Here is a 21,937-nt window from a genome sequence, read left to right on the forward strand (position 1 = left end):
GAAAGGGAGGAAAATGTGTTCTGAGTTTCTTGTTCCCTTCCTGCTAAAGGAGAGAGGGCAGAGGGAAAACTATTTCCAGATTGTACCTCCATCACAAAATTGAATTCCTGTGAGCTGAGGATTTCTGAGGGGAAGTGAGGAAGGAAAATATACACCCCGAGGAGAGCCCTGAGAAGAGACCCTCTGGCAGGGAGCTTAAATCAGAGCCTTTGGGCATCCTTGTGTCAGAGAACTGAAGCGCCCCTTGAGGAGGAAACATGAGTGTTATGGTTCCAAAGCCAGGGCGTGGAGCTTTGGCCTTTGGGGTGGGGTGAGTTTGGTCAGAGGGATGTCCCTATTTGACCAGAGACATGTCCTGCTCATGCAGAGGGTGTCCCTCACAATTGGTAAGGATTGAAAGACATAACACAGCACTTCTGGGATTTCCTTTCCTTCCCTTGAGCACTAAAGGAGGAATCTCCTCCTGGGTTTTCCTCCAGGCCCAAAAGGGAGAAGCCTTTCCGTGCAGGTGAGGGCCAGGACTTGCCCACACTACCTGGAAACTAAACCCTGCCAAACAAAGAGAAGAGACGAAGGCCTGTTGTGCATGAGGGCCCAGCACAGTGAGGTCACATAGTCCCATCAGTCCATAAATTCCCACTTCCAAGGCCCTCCAGAAGTGCTTTGCTGTATTTCCCACCTCCAGGCAGGTGTCCAGGCCCCCAGGGTGCAGAGCTGCCCCAGCAGTGGCTTTGCCCAGCACAGCCTGGGCTCTGCTGGCTCCCATCCTGCCCAGGTTCTAAGGCAGCTGTTTGTCTGTCCCTGCTCTTTGCAGCTGGCATGGGGGCAGGGCAATGTTCTTCCCTCAAGGAACACTTGGAAATCAGCAGGGCCTGGGCTCTCCGCCGTGGCCAGGCCCTTGGGGAGTGAGGGGCAGGGGGCTTCCTGTCAGTGCTCCTCCCCAGCAGCACAGAAGCTCCAAGCCCATGTTTCTGAGAGCTCACAGTGGTGCTGAGACTGCTTTCCAGAGACAAAAGCTGGAAGAGAAAACAGTCTCCATGTCCCAGATCAGTGGTCTCCCCTTCAAGGGGGCAGTGTCAGTCTCCCACTGACACCTGTCTTTTTTCACAGGAAAGACAGAGGAGGGAAATCCCCCAAAGGCTCAGGGATCCGGGATGGAGGAGACCCTTCAGCAGTTCTGCAAAGAAATGAAAGCTATGCGTGAAGATTTCCAGAAAGAGCTGGCATCCACACATCAGGATATTCGGTTGCTCAGAGAAGACCTGAACAAGGAATTAGGTGAGTAGGGCCATTCCCAAGCAGACTTCCATCTCTCTGAACACCAAAGCTGCTCTACAGGCAAACCACTATGAGAGCTCGTCCTGCACAGCTCCTCAAAGGGGATGGAGAAGGATGGCCCTGACATGGGGCACAGCTTTTGTACTGCCTGACCCTGAACAGCTCCCTGCTGAAGTGTTCTCTGCAGGTGGTCATGGTCACACTTATCTCCCTCATCTCTACAGAGAGTGTGTGCTGGGAGTTCTCTGATCCCCTGATCGTTGTTAAGGTTCTCCCCTCGCAGTCCTGTCAGCGTCTCTCTCCCTTTCCCCACTCCCCTTCTCCCACTCCCCACTCCTGGGACCGTGTTGGGGCACATGTGATCCCAACCTTGTCTTCCTATTGAAGATCCACAAGGAGACCCAGCTCCATGAGCACTGCAGGTGTCTCTGAGCACAGGGGCCTGTGGAGAACAGCTCTCCCTGAAGGAGCTGGTACTGGGAAGGAGTCAGCTGGGGCACAGACACCACTGTGGGCCTGAGTTTCTTGTCCCCTCCCTGCTAAAGGACAGAGGGCAAAGGGAAAACCATCTCAACATCTGCATTGTAGAATGGAATTCGTATGAGATGAGGATTTCTAAGGGGGAGTGAGGAAAGAAAAATACACCCAGAGGAGAGCCTTGCTATTTCCTTTTTAAATTGTTATTTTTGTACTTTTCTCTCTTCATTATATGGAGAGGACCTAGTGTAATATGCCCCTTCACTGTTGGAGAGGGGTAGGGAGAGGTTGAAACAAAAGGGGAGTGACTTGTTTACAATCTCAATCCACCAGTAACTGTGCAAAGGCATCACAGTCAGTGACCCAGGATCATTGTTCTGCCTTCACAGACAGGAAAATGAAGAAAATGGCGAAGGCCCAGGAATCCAAGATGGACAAGGAATTCCAGCAGCTCCGCCAAAGGATTCAAACTCTGGAACAAGAATTACATGGTAGGCAGGGGTCCAAACAACACAGCCTTCAGCTCCTCGGAGCAGAAACGGAGATGGAACACGGTGAGCAGGGCCATTCCCAAGCACTTCCATCTCTCTGAACACCAAAGCTGCTCTACAGGCAAACCACCCTGTGAGCTCGTCCTGCACAGCTCCTCAAAGGGGAGGGAGAAGGACGGCCCTGACATGGGGAGAGGCCCAGAGAAGCTGCCTTCAGTCCTGGGAATCACCACCACAATCCATCCCGTGACTAAAGGCCCCTTGTCTGGGCCTCTGCCCACGGGGAACAAACAGCTTTTGTGATCTGTGACACTGAAACAGCTCCATGCTGAAGTGTTCCCTGCAGGGGTCAAGGCCCCTCTTCTCAGCCTTGTCTTTGAGGGCAGTGAGGACAGCTCTGACCCGATGGGTGCTAAAGGTGTCCACCTCCCAGTCCTCCCACGCACTCACCTTCCTCATGACAGAGGGTTGTCTCCCATGGCCCACGGATGCTGTCTGCAGACGTGGAGGGGGATGATCCCTACCCCCCATCCTGCCCCCCAGGCCTTTGCCAAGGCCTCAGGAAGGCTCACAGGGCCTGGGCTCTTTCCCCAGCCCTGCTGCAGTCAACCCATCCAAGCAATTCAAGGAACCTGGTCAGGAATAAGGGCAGGCACCAGTCCAGGCTCAGGGCTGCCCCTCTGGCAAGTAGCTGTGCAGAGAAGACCCTGGGGGTTCTGGTGGACAGAGAGTTGGCCAAGGGTGAGCAATGGCCAAGAAGGCCCAAGGCTGCCTGGGCTGCCTTCGGAAGAGCTTTGCCAGCAGGCCAAGGGAGGAGCAGCCCTGGTGAGGCACATCTGGAGTGCTGTGTCCAGTGCTGGGTTCCTCAGTACAAGGGAAACATGGAGCTCCTGCAGCAGGTCCAGCTGAGGCTGCAGAGATGATCAGGGGCTGGAGAGGCTGAGGGAGCTGGGCCTGTTTAGTCTGGAGAAGTCTGAGAGGGGATGTCATCAGTGGACACAAGTGTTTGAAGGGTCAGGAGGATGGAGCCAGGCTCTTCTGGGTGGTGCTGAGTAATAGGATGGGAGGCAATGGGTAGAAAGGGAAACAAAGCAATTTCCACCTGAACACAAGGAAGAACTTAATTTCTGTGAGGGTGACTCAGCACTGGGACCAGTTCCTAGAGAGATTGTGGAGTCTCCTTCTTTGGAGATATTCAAAAGCCCCTGGAGGAGGTTCTGGCCACCCAGCTCCAGGTGTCCCATCTGGGTTGGACCAGATGATCTCTGGAGGTCCCTTGCAACCTTCTCCTTGTCTGTGTTTCTGTGATTCTGTACAGGGCACGAGACATCTGAAACCACAACTTTCAGAATCTACAAAGTCAGTTGTAGCTGGATCTCTACCCAATTCCTGTGTGTGTTTAATTTTCACTTCCTCTTGGCTCTTTAATCTTTTGCAGGTGTGCTGATAGAAAGTGCATCAGAAGACGAGGGCTCTGATACAGATGCATAGACAACTGCTGAGCTGGTGAAGCATTGATCAACAAAATTGAAGTCTGGCACTCATTACATTTCTCTTGAGCTTGGGCCCCCACCCCCTGCACTCCCTGGGCTCACTGTATTGGGAAGTGTTCGTGCTGCTGGAAGACTGAGATAATTGTTAGGGCTTTTCTCCCTCCTGTGAGCTGGTTCCTGCTGTGCCAGGGCAGATCCATCCACTGCCCGGTTTCAACAAGTGAAAGCAACAGCAGCCAAAGTGCAACCCAGAGCAGAGCAGCTGAATTACCCAGCGAGCTCTACACAAAATCTCAGGGCAGAGTCCTGGGAATCCTGGATTTTAACATTCTGTGTGTGTGAAGAATCTGGGATGTACAGCAGTGGGGGAACCATTTCACCTGGAGAATGAAGTGTTCAGTTGCAATCCTGATTTTTCTGTGACATGTTTACTACACTCGCATTACCTGTCTTCTTTCCTGCTTCTGTTTTTAGTTAATGTGTATCAGCACAAGTGTAGAATTAGCATGTTCCTCCTGAGGCTGGGGCAACACCTGTCTTACAAGGGTGCCTCTGCCCTGCTCAGGCTGAGGAGTTCCCTTAGACTAAGAGAACCACCACTCTGCCCTGCTAGTTGGGCACCATCTGTCGGGGTTGACAGAGAACCTGTCAGCAGCCTGGCAATTAGTGATGAAGAATTTAAACAACTTTTAGGAAATATTTACTGTAATGGTGGACGGAACAAACGTAATGCAGCCCAGACCAAAGGTCACCAATCAAAATGTGTATAGTGTCACCAATAGCATGTCACAGCATGCACAGTGTCTCCAGTGTCACCAATAAGAGTGTGTGCAGTGTCTTATGTTTGAGACTTTTGACCAATTGTGTTGTGACACGATAGTGTACAAAGAATATAAAAGAAACACTTGAGAGTAATAAACAGCTTCCTGATCACCTTGCACCTGGACTATGTCTGACTCTGATATCTGTGTCGCATTGGCCGTTCCGACTTTATCAGCGACATATGGAGACGCCGACGTGATTACAGCGTTGAAGAAGGATTTATCTCCAACTCCGAGAAAGAGTTTGGAGGGATTCCTCTCCGAGAGAGAGGGGCTGCCGTGACTTCCCTCCTAGAGGGGGAAAGAGCAGAGGATTTTCTCTCCTAGAGAGAGATTGGACCTGTGGGGCGAGGCACAGGGGGAACGGAGCCCGGTGAAGCTTGAGAGCGGGTGGCTTCCCGCCAAACGGTCCGGACCTGAACTTTTTGAACCCTCATTAGGTAAGCTAACGGGGGTGCCACCGGGGACTATATTTTAACGATGGGTCAGCATATAACGAAGGAGGAAAGTGTAGTTCTATCTACGTGGAAATCCCTCCTTAATTGAAAGAATGTCAAGGTTGCTGAATTTAATTTACGACGTGTGCTGTTATAGTACTGAAAATAAGGCTTTGAAGCTACTACGTTAAGTTGCATTTCATGTGTTTGCCTGACACTTGCTCCGTGAGACTCTGAAAGATTTAGAAGTGTACGGGAGGCAACAATTTATGCAATAATTCGTATAAGAACTAAAACTCTGAAACGCAGTTGCCCAGAAAGATAAGCAGGTTGCCGATGTAACAAATTGTCCTTGAACTACACCTCCAAGCAAAAAAATGCAGAAAAATTTAATAATTCACTCCCGGAGACAGAAAAGAAGTAAGGACCCCCCCTCTCCATTGCCACCGCTGCAGAAAAAGCAGGTTTTCCACCAGATAACTCCACTGAGAAAACAACTAAGAAAAGAAATTCAAGTCAAGATATTTAAGCGAATGGAGAGGGACAGAGATAAATTAGAACAGTGGGGGCTGGGCAGAAAACAAGACAGCAAGGCCCATCCCTGTATAAGCCTTTGAACTTCTTCGCAACCTGAGTTACTTATTTTTTTTTGTTCATGTACTAATTGGCTGTTTTAGTCTCACAATATGTGTAAGATAAAACACAGAAAAATATGCAACAAATCAAGTTTAGTGTCATGGAAGCCTGAAGACGACGATCCCTACCAATGGGGGGGGAGAAAAGGGGGGCAAAAACTGCCTTCTGATATTTCTGTTAATTCTTGTGTTAACTGTAGTGTCTGTTGAATGTTTTTGTGAGCTCACAATATTATTGTTACTGTGTGTGTGTATGTGAAGAAACAAAGTTCTTTGCCAGGACAAAAAGGGAAAAAGAAAAGTAAAAAGCCCTCCCTTGAAAAGATTCAGCCTTGCCAGGGAGAAAAAACAGTGTGTATTTCTCATGATAGAGAAGGTCTGTTGCTTGGTAACTAAGCAGGAGTGAAACTCTCCTACTTTGTAAAAATTGCAACTTTGTAACCTTCTGATTGGAGAAAGAAATTGTCTTACAATTTCATAACATAGTCTTACTAACTCTTTTCTGAAGTTGTTCATTAAAATAACCAAAATTGTTTTAAAATACATACGTAAATGTAATGGAGAAATAGACTTTTTAAAGTAACTGCTGACAACTGCCTGTGATAAGAAAATTCCAAAGCGTGTGGGGGGAATGATTCTCAAGCAGAGTTGCTGGGCACAGCTGCTCTACCTTCCTTCTCCACCCCCTGCTCAAACAGCTCTGTAAACATTATTTTGTTGCTTCTGTATTTTACAGATAGGTTTTTTGAGATTGTTGAGGAAGCTTTAAGGTAGACTTATTTGGTGGAACACCTAGCTCAAAAATATCTTATTTGACAGGGGCAGCTTTTGCCAGAGAAAAAAGGGAAAAATAAATAAACTGTTTCTAGCTGGAAGTTTCCACCTTTGTGGAAAGAGAGATGAAATCTAAGGATATAATACAGGAAACTGCCTAACAACAGACAGCGTTTCAAGTTTAATCTGCATCTGTCCTAGTCTCTGTGCTAAGCAGCAGAGGTGTGTCCCTCTTATCAGGTGACAAACCAGAACTGTTGCTGCTTTGCAGGTGTGCATTCTGGATCCCCTGGTATACTCTTATGAGCAAAACCCTAGTTTAAAGCAGCCTGAGTGAGTTTTACTGTGGCTTTATGTAAATTGCTAAAGTTGAAAGCTACTTTATGAGTGTTAACTTCTTAAATACATTGATGTAAGTTAAACTGTTACACCTATTTTGTTTAAATAAGATGTTTAAAGTTTTCATACATATCCCAGAAAAATGTATAAATATTAGCAAAAATTCAGAATTAGCTGCTTATAAATCCTAGCTGATCATATCGGTTCAGAGGCTGGGTGAGACTGCTTAAGTTGTAAAAGGACGTGACTGTTCTCCAGTTTCATTTTTTACATTCGGAGAGGCAAGAATCTGCCCTATGAATTTGTGAATCCTGTTAAAATCCCAAGCCATGTGTGGCTTGATAAAAGAAAAGTAAAAGATGCAAAACTATATTTAATCCAATTATGCAACTAAACCCCTTATCAAAATCAGTAATTCCATCCTCTGAAAGATTTCCATATGCTGAGATTTTGAACAGTCAATTGTTTCTTCATAATGAAAGCTGCTATTTGCTTTTATTGAAGTTACAGTGACCTTCCTGAAATTCAGTGTGTTTTACTTTACAATAGGAGAGAATTTTTCTGCAGTACAACATGATAAAATGCTGCTCAAAATGATAAAAGCAAAGTAAAAGGAAATACAGAAGTTAGAGACCTAAAAAGATGAGTTAAAATTAAATGTGATTGTTCTAACCAATGTTATTTGAGAAGCAGGATTGAAGAATGCTCTGGGAAAATTCAAAGAACCAAGCCATGGAACCTATCTCCAACAGAGAGAATTACACTGCAAAGAACCATCACTAGGCCTTCAGCTTCAAAGAAAAACTGCAAAATTACCCACAATACCCACTTAAAACTGACTGAACTATTAATAACAAATTTGTGAGTTTTCTATTAAGGTGAAGAACAACTACAAGAAGCAGATGAACAAGAGCCGAGAGTTAATTACGTCCCAGACATCAGAGACAACTTGGACTGACTTCTCACAGAAGACACTGAATTTCAAGCTGTATTAGCAGACTGTAATAGTGATTTATCTATTCATTTTTCTAGGTACTGACTATAGACAGAAATCATGTGTTGCTGCCAATCACACATTACTCACGTAACTCAGACATTGGCTTAACTTCTCCACAATTTAGGAAGTTTTGAAAAACTGTAAGGACAAGTAATGTTGTAATTTGCTGGTTTTTCAGAGCTAAAACAATTCTTGCAGGTTGGGGTGCATGTCACGCTGCAAACATCCAGCATAAATCTCTAAAAGTTACATTGTACTCAGTGTGAGGGGGCATGAACCTCTTTAACAGAATTATTTGCAATGTACTGCCTGAATTCTAATACCTGTTTTGTTTTCCTTTAGTGACTACTGCTGTGAAGCTTCTCTTAGTATACCTAATGTAAACATTCAGAAATTCTTTTTCAGTATTAACACTGTTGAGTAGATAATCCCATGATAACGTATTGTACGGGCTAATTTAATCCATATTTGATACAATATTCCTTCAGTTCAATCAAGATGCGAATTATGAGTAACTAAATTCAAGAAGTGAAATACCATTTGTATTAATTTACAGCTCTTACAGCATATTGCTAAAGGATGAACAAAAATATAGAATTAGATGATGTGCTAATAGAATAACATAACCCTGAATTTTACCCATCAAATGAACATTTTAAAATATAAAAAAGGGGGGAAAGAGACTATGCAGGCGCACAAACAGATGCTAAATCAGAATAGATCTCATTTAAATTTGTTAGGCCTTATATTCCTTGTATGTATTCCTTTTCAAGCCAGGTACAGTTGTTAGACGTGACTGCCAAAGATGACAAACTGAGAAGTACACAGCCAATAACTACTTAAAATGTAAACTGTGTAATTAAAATGTAAAAGTATAATAGAAATTCCAACTATGTGTGAGTGAAGAGTGACTGAGGTGGCCACCAATGAATGACTGAAGAGAGATTGTGTGAGAGAGAGACTATGTAGATATATATGTGTGACAATATCTGTGTGTGCAAACTTAACAATGCTTTTGTATTGGAGTGTTGAGACTTTGGGGCAATGTATTACATGGATCTCTCGGACTGTAGTGAATCTTGTTTTGAATAGTGGATGAGCTCTCTGGATTCTTTCTTGGTGAGATGTTGCTGTGTTTCTTTTTAGCTTTGGATCAGGGGTTGCCAATGCTGATGCCTTGCTTGATCAGCCTGTTGCAAAGGGCCCTGCAACAGACTGTCAAAAGCCATCTTTGCGGCATAAAATAAAAAAAGAGGGGGAATTGTCGGGGTTGACAGAGAACCTGTCAGCAGCCTGGCAATTAGTGATGAAGAATTTAAACAACTTTTAGGAAATATTTACTGTAATGGTGGACGGAACAAACGTAATGCAGCCCAGACCAAAGGTCACCAATCAAAATGTGTATAGTGTCACCAATAGCATGTCACAGCATGCACAGTGTCTTCAGTGTCACCAATAAGAGTGTGTGCAGTGTCTTATGTTTGAGACTTTTGACCAATTGTGTTGTGACACGATAGTGTACAAAGAATATAAAAGAAACACTTGAGAGTAATAAACAGCTTCCTGATCACCTTGCACCTGGACTATGTCTGACTCTGATATCTGTGTCGCATTGGCCGTTCCGACTTTATCAGCGACACCATCTGTCACAGTCACAGGGGAAAGAAGACGCGACAGCCTGGAGTTCATGCAGAGTGGTAGCTCAAAGCTATTGCAACTTTATTAGGGTGTGCCACCCCTATTTATAGGGTGGCAGGAGAACGTTCCGGAAACCAAGGAGGAGCATAGGACAGGCAGGGACATGGACCAATCAGAAGGGAAAGGAGGGAATAAGGGAGAAATAGGAGCCAATAAGGAAAACATCTGCAATGCAGTAGATTGCAGCCAATCAGAAAATAGGTAATAAACATGAGGAGAAAACTGTGAAAACATTTGACATAAACTGGGGTACAATACATTCATAACTTTTGTTAACAATTCTGTTCAGTCCTAGTCTGTAAAACAGTCTCAGTCTTCATAACTGGACACTGAATGCCCAGAATCCATGTCCTCCTCTGTCGCCTCTTCAGCTATGGTCTCTCGCAGCTGCCTTTTCCACCTTGCAAACTTCTCCCTTTCCTCCTCCATGCTCCCCGCATCACCCCCTTTTTTGTTTTCTTTGATGATATTAGCTGAAACACTCCTTAATAACAAATTTTGAATGTAGATAATTATGCAAGGAACAAATGTCAAAATTGAAATAAAAGTAAATAAAGAAACAACAGCTATGGTTATTATCTTGTTCATCCAGTTGGGTAAGCAGCAGCAGCAGGGGGGCCAAGGTCACCCCCTCCGCATTCTGTCTGGCCGTCCCAGTCTAGTTTCTAAGGGATCAATAAAGTAAGGAAGGGATCAATAAAACTTCTACCTTAGACTTCTGGAGGGTGGACTTTGGCCTGTTCAGGACACTGAAATGGCTGAGACAGCCTCCTGCAAAACAGTCCTTAATAACAAAGAGGTGCAGGAAGGCTGGACATACTCTAAGAAGGAAATCTTGAAGGCACAGGAGCAGCCTCTCCATGTGTGCTGCAAGATGAGCCGGCAGGGAAGATGACTGGCCTGGCTGAGCAGGTAAGTTTTCTGGGACTGGGGGAAAAAAAAGGTTTATGACCTTTGGAAGAAGGGGCAGGCAGCTCAGGAGAGTACAAGGATGTTGTTAGGCCATGTAGAGAGAAAATTAGAAAGGTAAAAGCTCAGCTAGAACTCAATCTGGCTACTTCTGTAAAGGGTAATAAAAAGGGTTTATATGATACATCATCAACAAAAGGAGGGGACAGGAAAATCTCCATCCTTCATTGGACACCGGGGGGAACATTGTCACCAAGGATGAGGAAAAGGCCAAGGCATTTAATGCCTTCTTTGCCTCAGTCTTTAACAGAAAGACCTGTTATCCTCAGGAAAACCAGCCCCCTGAGCTGGTAGACAAGGACAGGGAGCAGAATGGACCCTCTGTAATCCAGGAGGAAGCAGTTGGTGATCTACTGAGCCACTGAGACACTCCCAAGTCTATGGGACCAGAAGGGATTCATCCAAGGGTGCTGAGGGAGCTGGAGGGAGAGTTCAGCAGAAACCCTCCATCATTTACCATCAGTCCTGGCTCACTAGGGAGGACCTGATGAGTGGAGGTGCTCATGTGATGCCCATCCACAAGAGGGGCCGGAAGGAGGATTGAAACAGGAGCCAGGCCTAAAAGAGTTAACTGAGATATCTTGACCTGCTAAGAAACCCCAACACCTGTTTTGCTGGAAGAACATTTTCAGAGCACTGGTTAATCTCATGTTCTGTTCTGCTCACTGGACCAAAGGCCCTGTTATAGAAAGAATAGGAGTAGTACACACACAGTAATAAATTAGGGAAACTAGATGTTTGAATAAGATCTAGAAAGTGCAGAGCCAGGATTTTGCAAGCTTGAAGAATTCAGGTCACCTAACTGAAGAGTTCAAATTGAGGAAGACATCCATGGCGACCACCAGAGGGATGAAGGCTTGAGGAGAAGACCCCCACAGTAGAAGACTGGGCATGTCTGGAAAGACTCCGCCCAGAGACCAGCCTACTTATTAATATGTATAATAAATGATGTAACCATGTATCTGAAGTGTATAAAATGGCTTAGTTTTGCACTTGCAAGTTGAGCAAGTTTGTCCAGCTCAAACTGACTTGCTCCCAACGTTGAATACAAACACCTTGCTGCTTAAAGATGACAAAATGTCTCTGAACCGTCTTTTGGGCAGATTTTTCAGATTCACTAGTCACGTGCAAACAGGTGAGTGGTCAGTGCCCATCCCTGGCCATGCCCGGCAAGGGATCCCCACAGTCTGTCCCATTTGCTTCATCTCTCCATTGCCAAGAACTTTTTAGGACAAGGGAACTCTGTGCTCTGGGTTTGGAGGGAGGTCCAAGTGCCATGTTCTGGAGTGGGAAGCACAAATCATGGGGTCTTGTGTTCTCTGGGGGGCCAGACTCTGGTGAGACTGGTGTGTGTGCACATGAGACTGGGGTGGGTGTGGGTGGGTGTAACCACCAGTGAACATCAAACCGGAGCAACCACTGCCTAGATGAGACATGGGAACCATCTCCTGGAGGGATCCACATGGGCTGGGTGTCCCTGTAGCTCTACATCTCCCCCTGAGGTGGCAGAGCACACAAACTGCCCATCCCTGTGTCCCTTTCTCCACTGGCTGTGCTTTGGTTTGGCCCAGAAACCTGCCGAGGTCCCTTCCAGGATGAGTCCCAGTGCACTGCCCTGCACCGTGGGCCTTCCCTTCCTGATCCAGCATCTGTGGGGCAGCAGAGCTGGGTCAGTGCAGGGACAGGGCTGGCTCTGACAGGGGCCATGAAGCCACTGCCAGGAGGTGACAGCAAGGACAGTTTGCAAAGAACAAATTTAGATAGGGTGCCTTTGTTGGAATCAAGGGGGTCCTTGTGACACCAGAGAAACTCAGGGAATCAATGAGCTGTTGTGACACTTCAGGGTTTCATGGAACCAAAGGAACCCTGGGACAGTTTGGAACCTCATGGAGTCAAGGGCCTATTGAGACACTGCGAAGCTCATGGAAGCAGAGGAATTGTGGGAGGGTGTGGAACTTCATGGAATCAAAGGGCCATTGTGACACTGGAGGGTCTCATGGATCTGAAGGAAAGCTGGGAGACTGCAGAATCTCCTGGAATCAAGTGGCCAGTGTGACACGGGGGACCTCACGGAAGCAAAGAAACCCTGGGACATTTTGGAACTTCATGGAATCACTGGGTCGTTGGGACACTGGGGAACCTGATGGAATTGTGTGGCCATTGTGCCATTGCAGGACCTCATGGAATAAAATGAAACCTGGGACACACATGGGAGCAAGGGGCGCCTGTGACCCTGCAGGACCTGATGGAACCAGTGGAAGCCTGGGACACTGAGGAAACTTGTGGAACCAAGTGGTCTTTGTGACCCTGCAGAATGGCACGGAATCAACAACCCATTGTGTCACTGCAGGGCTTCATGGAACCAAAGGAATCCTTGGACACTGTGGAACCTCATAGAAACAAAGGGCCATTGTGCCACTGGAGAACCTCATGGAATCAAGGGGCCATTGTGACACTGCTGGGCCTTGTGGATCCAAAGGAATCTTGGGATGCTGTGGAACCTCCCAGAATCAAGGGAACATTTTGACAGTGTGGAACCTGATGGAATCAACAGTCCATTGTGACTCTGCAGGGCCCAGGGAAGCAAAGGAATCCTGGGACACTGTGGAATCTCACAGAATTAAGGGACCATTGTGACCCTGCGGAGTCTGATGGAGATGAAGAAACCCTGGGAGACTGGAACCTCATGGAATCAAGGGACCATTGTGACAGTGCAGGTCCTTGTGGAACCAAGGGAAAATGGGGACACTGTGAAAACTCATGGCATCAAGGGGTCATTTGGACATGCAGGACTTCCTAGAACCAAAGGAAGCCTGGGACGTTTGGGATCATCCTGGAATCGAGGGGCCATCGAGACACTGCAGAAACTCCTGAAAGCAGAGGAACCCTGAGACTGTGCAGAACCTGACGGCAGAAAGGAGCCATCGGGACACTGCAAAACCTCGTGGAATCGAGGGGCCACTGCTTCACATCTGGGTCTCATGGAACCAAAGGAAACCTGGGACACTGGGGAAAGTCACGGAACCAGGGAGACCCTGGGACACTGTGGAGCCTCACGGAATCAAGGGGCCGTCGGGACACTGCAGGACCTTGTGGGGCCAAAGGGGCTGTTGCAGAACCTCACAGAGGTGGGAAGCTGCTGTGTGGGGCCCCCACGACGAGTGGCTGAGGCTGCTGCAGCAGAAGGCGAGTGAAGCCAATTAGCAGAAGTGGAAGCTGTGGGCAACACCACTGAGCCCCCTTGCCATGGTCAGTTACCATGGCAACCATCATACGTTCCCATCATGTGCTGGGTTAAAAGTGAACCGGAGGGAGAAATGAACCCACACAAGGGATTACAAGTCAGACTTACAATTTACTGAGAAGATGACGATAAATACAGTGATACAGAGAAAACTGGTTTTAACCCACAAAAATAGTTGTATAAGCCAGCAGCTTGGGACAAGAAGAGAACAGTGCTGAGCACCACGTGGCCCCCCAGGGTGCAAAGGAAAAGGAAAGGAAAAGCTGTTGGTGCAGATGATGGTGGCAGTTGTGTTGAGGTAGTGATGGCAGTGCTGTGGAGAGTTCCAATCCCAGTCCTGTTGGAGTTCTGGTCCTCCTCTCAATCCCACAAGTGGTAGCAGAAGTCCCCAAAGCCCAAGAGTATATGTGCTCAGGTTCAGGTGGGGATGTGCAGCACCTCCCCCAGGGCAGGGAGTTTCCCAATGGGTGATTTAACTCTGTGAGTCAGGGGGTATTTTTGGAGTGTGTGATGGTCTGGGTGTTGCAGCTGCCTGTTCTGCCAGTCCAAGGCGGCCCATTGGCAGAGATGACCCCTCAGGCTGGGGGTGAAGGTGCTAATGCCTCCCCGGAGGGGAGTTCTGACAGCAGAGTCCTGGGTGTGAAGACAAAGGAACACTCCTTGCAGAGTTCTTTCCCAGCCAGCTTGTAGGCTGAGGTGTCAGGTGGGCCCTGGGCAGCTGCTGCAAAGGATCCATTCTTAAGAGTCCCTCAGAAATGACCCAGAGGGTGTAAAATACACGGTTTTGGTTGCACCCACCCAGTGATAAACTGGTCATGACCCCTGCAACTAGGAGAGATTGCTCGGGTTGGTTACCATGGCAACCATCCTACACTCCCATTGCTATGGTCAGTTACCATGGCAACAAGCATAGATTCCTGTTGCTAGAGTCAGTTACCATGGCAAACATCGGACATTCTTATTGCAAGGGTGCGTTACCATGGCAACCATCATACATTCCCATCACTACGGTCAGTCACCGTGGCAACTATCAAACATTCCTGTTGCTATGGTAAGTTACCATGAAAACCATCATACATTCTCACTGGTACAGTTGGTTACCATGGCAACCATCACACTTGCCACTGCTATGGTCAGTTATGATGGCAACATTAATAATTCCCCCAATACAGTCAGTTACCATGGCAACCATTATGCAGAATGTATAACGGTAACCATTATACATTCTCCTTGCCATGGTCTGTTCCCATGGCAGCCATCATACATTCCCATAGCTACAGTCGGTTACCGTGGTAACCAGAATACACTCCCTTTGCTACAGTAAGCTACCATGGAAACCATCATACATTCCTGTTGCCACGGTTAGTTACAATGGCAACCAGCACACATTCTCATTGCCAAGAGATGGTACCATGGCAACCATCATACATTCCATTGCTGCCATTAGTTGCCATGGCAACCATCATACAATCCCACTGCCCCAGTCAGTTACCATGGCAACCATCATACATTCCTGTTTCTACGGTCAGTCACCACCGCAACCATCATACAGTCAGTTACCATGGGAACCATAATACATTTTCCTTGCCACGGTAAGTTACCATGGCAACCGTCACACATTGTTATTGCTACAGTTGGTTACCATGACAACCATCAGACATTCCTATTGCTACAACTAGTTACCATGGCAACCATCATACTTCTCACTTCTACGGTCGGTTACCATGGCAACCATCATACATTCCAATGCTATGGGCAGTTACAATGGCAACCATCATACATTCTTGTTGCTACAGTCAGTTACCATGGCAAACAGCATACATTCCCATTGCTGTTATCAGTTACCATGACGACCATCATACATTCCCGTTTATATGGTCAGTTACCACGGCAACCATAATACTTCCCACTGCTATAGTCGGCTACCGTGGCAACCATCATACAGTCACATTGCTAAGGTCGGTTTCCATATCAATCAGCATACATCCCCCTGCTATGGTCAGTTACCATGGCAACAATCATACATTTCCATAGCTATGGTCTGTTACCATGGCAACCACCATACAGTCCCATCGCCTCGGTCAGTTACCATGGCAACCATCATACATTCCCATTGCCTCGGTCAGTTACCATGGCAATCATCATATATTCCCATTGATATGGTCAGTTACTGTGCCAACCATAATACAGTCCCGTTTCTATGGTCTGTTACCATGGTAACCATCACACATTCCCATTGCTATGGTCAGTTACCATGGCAATCATCATACTTCCCACTGGTACAGTCGGTTACCACGGCAACCGCCATACACTCACGTTGCTACCGTCAGATACCATGGCAACCATCATACATTCCCATTGCTATGGTCAGTCACCATGACAACCATCTTACATTCCCATTGCTACAGTCAGTTACTTTGGCAACCATCATACATTCCCATTGCTATGGTCAGTTTCCATGGCAACCATATACATTCTTATTGCTGTAGTCGGTTACCATGGCAACTATCATACAGTCCCACTGCTATGGTCGGTTACCATGGCAACCATCAGACATTCCCATTACTATGATCAGTTACCATGGTAACTTCTTGGCTCCTCTTGGAGAGAAGCAGATGCAGATGAACCTCCCTCTTGTCCCCCAACCTGGCAGCTGTGCTCTAAAGGCCTGTGGCCCAAGGGCTCTCTTGTCCAAGACCCTGCACAAACCTCTGGGACTCTTTGCATCCCGTCGTGGTGCCTTTCCACTGAATTACAGGGTTATCAAAGACAATCTGAATGGGCTCTTTGTCTCACTCCACAATGTCACCCAAACCACTCTCTCCTCTCACCCTCACCCACAAAAGTTCACCCAATTTCTTCATCCCCTAGAGCAGCTCCACAGGTCCAAGAAGCTCCTTGCCGCTGAGGACACCTCTCTCCTGCTCTTTCTCTCCTGTGTCTCCTTGGCCTTCTCCCCCAGCCCATCACAGCCCTGCACCTGGGAACTGTCTCAGCAGGCCTGGGCTGTTATTGCCTCCAAGTGGAATGAAGAGAGACTTGGGGCTGCAGCTCCTCCTGCCTGTGCCCCACATGCATTGGGGCCTGTCTGGCTGCAGCCCCTCAGCGGGGGCACCGGGGTAAGAACAGACTTGCAGTGGGGAAAGCTGCTCTGAAAGCCCCAAGAGTTGGGGTGTGCAGAGGCTTTGCTGACAGTGGCCTTGGGGGTGGCCGTGCTGGGACTCAGGCCCAGGGGGAAAATCCCAGGCCTGATCCCTGAGGAGATCAGCACATGCTGCTGAAATGCTGGGGGAGAGAACTGAAAAGTGTGGACAACCTGGGCTGATGTGCTTTGGACTCGTGCCTGGCCCGGCCTTGGCTGGGCAGAGAAGGGACAGCCTTTGTGTCCCTGCAGGGCTGGGATTCACTCCCTGCCCCAAAGGCACCCAATGGGTCTGAGAAGCCCTGGGTGGTCCCTGTCACACAACTGCTGGGAATGGGGATGGGCTTCCTGCACAGGCCCTGTGCTGTCCATGGCAGCTGCTGCACTTGTGCTGCAGAGCCCTGGCACCTCCCCTGGCACTACAGGCCCCTCTTTGGCTGTTCAATCCAGGCTCAGCTGCCCTGAATTAGGTTCAGCAATGAAGGGATGTCCAGGAGACAACTGCCATTGTACTCTAAGGACATGTAGAAAATACCCTGATAAAGAACAGGAGAGAGACCTCTCTTCCTGTGCCAGCTGACTGCATCTGGTCACCTGAGCACCTCTAGGGGCTGCCCTGGACAGAAGGAACAGTGACAGGTCCCCCTGTCCTACATGTGGACACCTTCTGCCACTGAAGTTGGCCAAAGCAATGTCCCAGCAGCCTCCAAGAAGATCCCTGTCCCTGTCCCTAGGAACTGCTCCATTGGAGCCTGCAGTTCCCAGCAGGAATCTCGGTCACCTCTGGCCCCTCAGAAGGAACCAAGGGTTTGTGTCCCAGCAGGTCACTCCTGGCTTTGGTCTTCATTCATTCCCAGGGGAGCTGGGACAAGGAGTCACCTGCAGGGGCCTGTTTTGGGCCCACTGAGCTGGGGTTGGAGGAATCCCAGCCCATGGGGGTTGTGGAGGGAGCTGAGTGTCCTTCTGGCCCCAGGTCTGCAGAGCCACAAGGAGACACCTCTGTTGACTCAGCTGAGTCCCTTCCCTCAGGGGAGGTGAAGGAGATCCCTCCTGGGCACTGTCTGGGTTTCCTGTCTAATGATGGGACATGAAAAGGGGCCTCTTGGACTTAACTCTGTGTCTGTTTGGAGAAATGGCAGTGCTGAAAGAAGTGTCTGTGCCCAGCTGAGAGAAGGAACATCATTATTTCCTTCAGCTGTGTGCCAGCAGGTTCCCCTGGAGCCCCAGGGACAGCTGGAGGGAGCCCAGAGGGGCAGAGAAAGTGCTGGCTGTGTTGCTGTGCTGCTGAGCTGGGCTGGGCTCCTGGCACACAGGGAGCTCCTGGCAAGCAAGAAGAGCTTCAAAGAGACAGCTCTGTTGGTGAGCAGCTCCTCTGCACAGCCCAACAGGGCTGAGGGCACTGCCTGCAACACCCAGGGCACAGGAGAGAAGGCAGAGAGATGAGAGGTAGCTTGGGCTGGGAGGTGACTGAGCTCCCAGGATTTGAATGAAGAATTCTCTGGTTGTAGGAAAGTTCAGCTTCCCTTCCTGGGGGCATCTCCTAAAGCTGGCACATCCCACAGCTTCCAGGATCTCTCAGCAGGACTCTCCCAGTTGCTGCAGTGCAGGGGAAGTGGTCATATGGCAGAGCAGGGCAGGAGCTGCAGGCAGCAAGGGCAGAGAAGAGAAGTGAGAAGGAGGTTCAAGGGATCCTGGGGTGGGAGGACAGGGCAGAGCAGGGCAGAGCTGCTCAGGGGAGGAGCCTTCCCAGCCCTTTACCAGGGTCAGGCTGTGGCTGCAGAGCAGTGCAGGTGAGTTCCTGCAAGTGCCTCTCCCAGTGGCAGGAGCTGTCAGGCTGCCAGGCTCTGCTGGCTTTCCTGGGGTGCAGCAGGAGAAGCTGCTGCAGAGCAGGACTTGCTGCTGCCCCATCAGAGGTCCAGGGCAAGAAGGTTCCCTGTGCCAGGGCTGGCTGTGGGGTGGGAAGGTGGGGGTGCAGCGAGGGGTGCCCAGAGCTGTGGTGCAGAGCAGGGTCCTGCCCCCAGGGCTCTGTGTGCTGGGGCAGGGACTCTGCTGCCTGCCAGGCTCAGCTCTCAACCTGGCCAAGGAGCTGCCACGGGGTTGGGGGAGAAGGGCTGTGGGGAAGGAACAACTCCTGGGAGGGCAGAGCAGGCAGAGTCCTTCTGATCTCCACAGTGTGCTGCAGGGATGAGGGCTGGTCAGAGCTCCAGATCAAAGCAGGAAATTTACCAGAAGGTATTTGTAAGAGGCACAGACAGACAGGGGGTACCTTAAAGAGAATGAACCACTTCTTCCAGTGTTATACTCTGGGTTGTCTGGGCACTGACTGTGACAGAGAAATCTGAGCACAGGAGGAGACACTGAAAGTTAAACTGTGATAGATTAGAGGGGATTGAACCTGAGAGTATCAGACATCGAAACTGTCATAGACAGCAGCAGTGTCACTTTTCCAACCTCCTCAGGGTTGCTCTGACATTGCCATCAGAGCCTGCCCAGCCAGAGATGCCCCTGGGCAGTGCCCTGTGCTGCTGGGAAGGCTCTGCAGGGCAGAGCTGAGCCCTCAGGGCTGGGATGGGCTCTGGCAGCACTGCCAGGGCCCAGCCCTGGGCACAGGGAAGCAGTTGCTGGCAGGGACAGCTCCAGGCAGCAGAGCCCTGGGCAGGGAGTGGAGGGCAAGTGCTCCCAAGGCCTGGGGGAAGGGGTGTTCAGGCAGCTCTGGGGGCCCTTCCCCCCAGCTCTGCTGGGCACTGTGTGCTGGCACTTGCAGGAACTCACCTGCACTGCTCTGCAGCCAGAGCCTGACCCTAGCAAAGGGCTGGGACGGTTCCTCCCCTGAGAAGCTCTCCCCTGTCCTCCCACCCATTTCAGTTCCTGCAGTGGAAAAGAACCTTCCAGATGTGATGGTAAAAATAGAAAACACAGGTACAATTATTCTAAGGACAGACTAAGCTTCTGCTCTGAAGCCCCAGCTCTTCTGAGTCATGGGTGTAGAGATGGAACTTTTGTATTCAAGGTCTGTTACATCTGACATTCCTTGTGTGTGTGAGAGCTGTACCAAAAAATTCCATGTCCCACTGCAGCAGAGCAAAACTGACTCCTTGGCAGTGTATTTGGTGACATTTGACACATTGATTTCTTCTAGAAATGGACTCGCTTTTTCAGAGAGGTCTGTCTTAATTGTTCCCGGTCCTTTCCTTTCCTGAACAGGCCCCACGCTAAGAAACAACAGATGCCCAAGAGCAGCTCCATGGCCCAGTTCCTCCTCCTGGCATTCGCAGACAGGCGGGAGCTGCAGCTCCTGCACTTCTGGCTCTTCTTGGGCATCTCCCTGGCTGCCCTCCTGGCCAACGGCCTCATCCTCAGCACCATAGCCTGCGACCACCACCTGCACACCCCCATGGGCTTCTTCCTGCTCCACCTCTCCCTCACAGACCTGGGCTACATCTGCACCACTGTCCCCAAAGCCATGCACATTTCCCTCTGGGACACCACAACCATCTCCTACACAGGATGTGCTGCACAGGCCTTTTTCTTTCTGTTCTTCATCTCAGCAGAGTTTTCCCTCCTCACCATCATGTGCTACTACCGCTATGTTGCCATCTGCAAACCCCTGCACTACAGGACCCTCCTCGGCAGCAGAGCTTGTGCCCACATGGCAGCAGCTGCCTGGGCCTCTGGGTTTCTCAGTTCTCTGCTGCACACAGCCAATACATTTTCCCTGCCCCTGTGCCAGGGCAATGCCCTGGGCCAGTTCTTCTGTGAAATCCCACACATCCTCAAGCTCTCCTGCTCAGGCACATATGTGAGGGAAATTGGGCTTCTTGCTTTTAGTGCTTTTCCTTTTTTGGGATGTTTTGTTTTCATTGTTTTCTCCTATGTGCAGATCTTCAGGGCTGTGCTGAGGATCCCCTCAGAGCAGGGATGGCACAAAACCTTTTCCACATGCCTCCCTTACCTGGTCGTGGTCTCCCTGTTTGTCAGTACTGCAACATTTGCCTACCTGAAGCCCCCCCATCTTCTCCCCATCCCTGGACCTGGTAGTGTCGGTTCTGTACTCAGTGGTGCCTCCAGCACTGAACCCCCTCATCTACAGCCTGAGGAACCAGGAGCTCAAGGATGCTCTGAGAAAAATGATGACTACATGTTTTTTGAGAAGCAATAAACTGCATCTTTTCTTCTGCAGAACACTCATTGTGTAAATCATTTTGGGCCCAGCCTGCCTTTTAGAACTTTTTATAACGGTGGGGGTAGGGGGCTTTCCTGTTTTTTCCCTCTGTTCATGACATTAACACTAAAATTTTATTCTTCATCCCATATAGAATTGCTTGTCTACCTCTTTTTTTTTTACCCATAAAATATACAAATCAGCAATCATGCTCTGTGTGCATTTAAACAAAATAAAAGCTTGTGCAGCAAGGTATTTGTCAAACATTCTCCCTGTGTTAGTTTGTACATGAGGAATCACAATCTCTGAGTGTAAGAAAGGAATAGACTCTGAAAAGTCTTGTTGCTTTGCTTGTTTGTCCATGGAGACAGTGCAGTGAGGTCAGGGACCCACTGGGACTGCAGAGACTGAGGGCTGGTGTTGGTGTTGGTGGCCGATGGCCAATGGAGATGACAAATGAGCTCCAAGCCACCTGCGTGGGGCTCTCCAGCTTGTGAGGGCTCTGATGGCAGGTGAGGATTTGTCTGTAGGAAATCAGGAAGTGCAGGAGAGCAGAGAGGATCTGCAGGGACAGCCCATCCTATCCAGTCAGCAGGGAATGGAGCCCTGGAGCAGAATCCTGCCCAGGGTGGAGTCACCCAGAGATCAAGTACTAAATCCTTCTGTGAAGTGGCAAACAGAGCTCTGCAAGCCCAGGAGACACTGCAGGAACAGGGAAAACTCTTGCCAGTGACTTCTCTTGCCCTCAGTGAATTTCCACAGGTCGATCAAGAGCAGCCCCCAAAGCCATGTCCCAGCTCTGGAACAAGGCAGGGCCCCTCTGAGCCCCCTCCATGGCCACACAGGAGCTTCTGTGGGAGGTGGTCAGTGCAGGGAGCACCATCAGCTGGCTCTGCCTCCCAACTTGAGCAGCACAGCCCAACAGAGTCCCCCATGGCCCCGGGCCCCACAGCCCCTGTGCTCTGCAGAGCAGCCCCCCC

The 21,937-nt window shown here is 49.1% G+C and overlaps 2 protein-coding genes across 13 annotated transcripts in view; one reads left to right on the plus strand and one right to left on the minus strand.

Moving 5' to 3' along the window:
- Positions 1-4,237, plus strand: part of LOC116779904 — a 137,804-nt gene extending 133,567 nt beyond the window's left edge. For 6 of the 7 annotated variants that reach the window (XM_032674423.1, XM_032674422.1, XM_032674418.1 and 3 more), the window contains 2 exons: positions 2,145-2,309; positions 3,685-4,237. In XM_032674423.1, the coding sequence (XP_032530314.1) occupies positions 2,145-2,309; positions 3,685-3,737 (218 nt within the window). In that variant the 3' untranslated portion in view covers positions 3,738-4,237. The remainder of the gene's footprint in view (positions 1-2,144; positions 2,310-3,684) is intronic. The other variant, XM_032674420.1, reaches the window with a different exon arrangement.
- Positions 1-21,937, minus strand: part of LOC116779902 (ribosome-binding protein 1-like) — a 552,013-nt gene that overhangs the window by 365,634 nt on the left and 164,442 nt on the right. The window lies entirely within an intron of this gene.

This window comes from Chiroxiphia lanceolata, chromosome 32 (assembly GCF_009829145.1).
Source record: "Chiroxiphia lanceolata isolate bChiLan1 chromosome 32, bChiLan1.pri, whole genome shotgun sequence".
In the NCBI taxonomy this organism is placed as follows: Eukaryota; Metazoa; Chordata; class Aves; order Passeriformes; family Pipridae; genus Chiroxiphia; species Chiroxiphia lanceolata.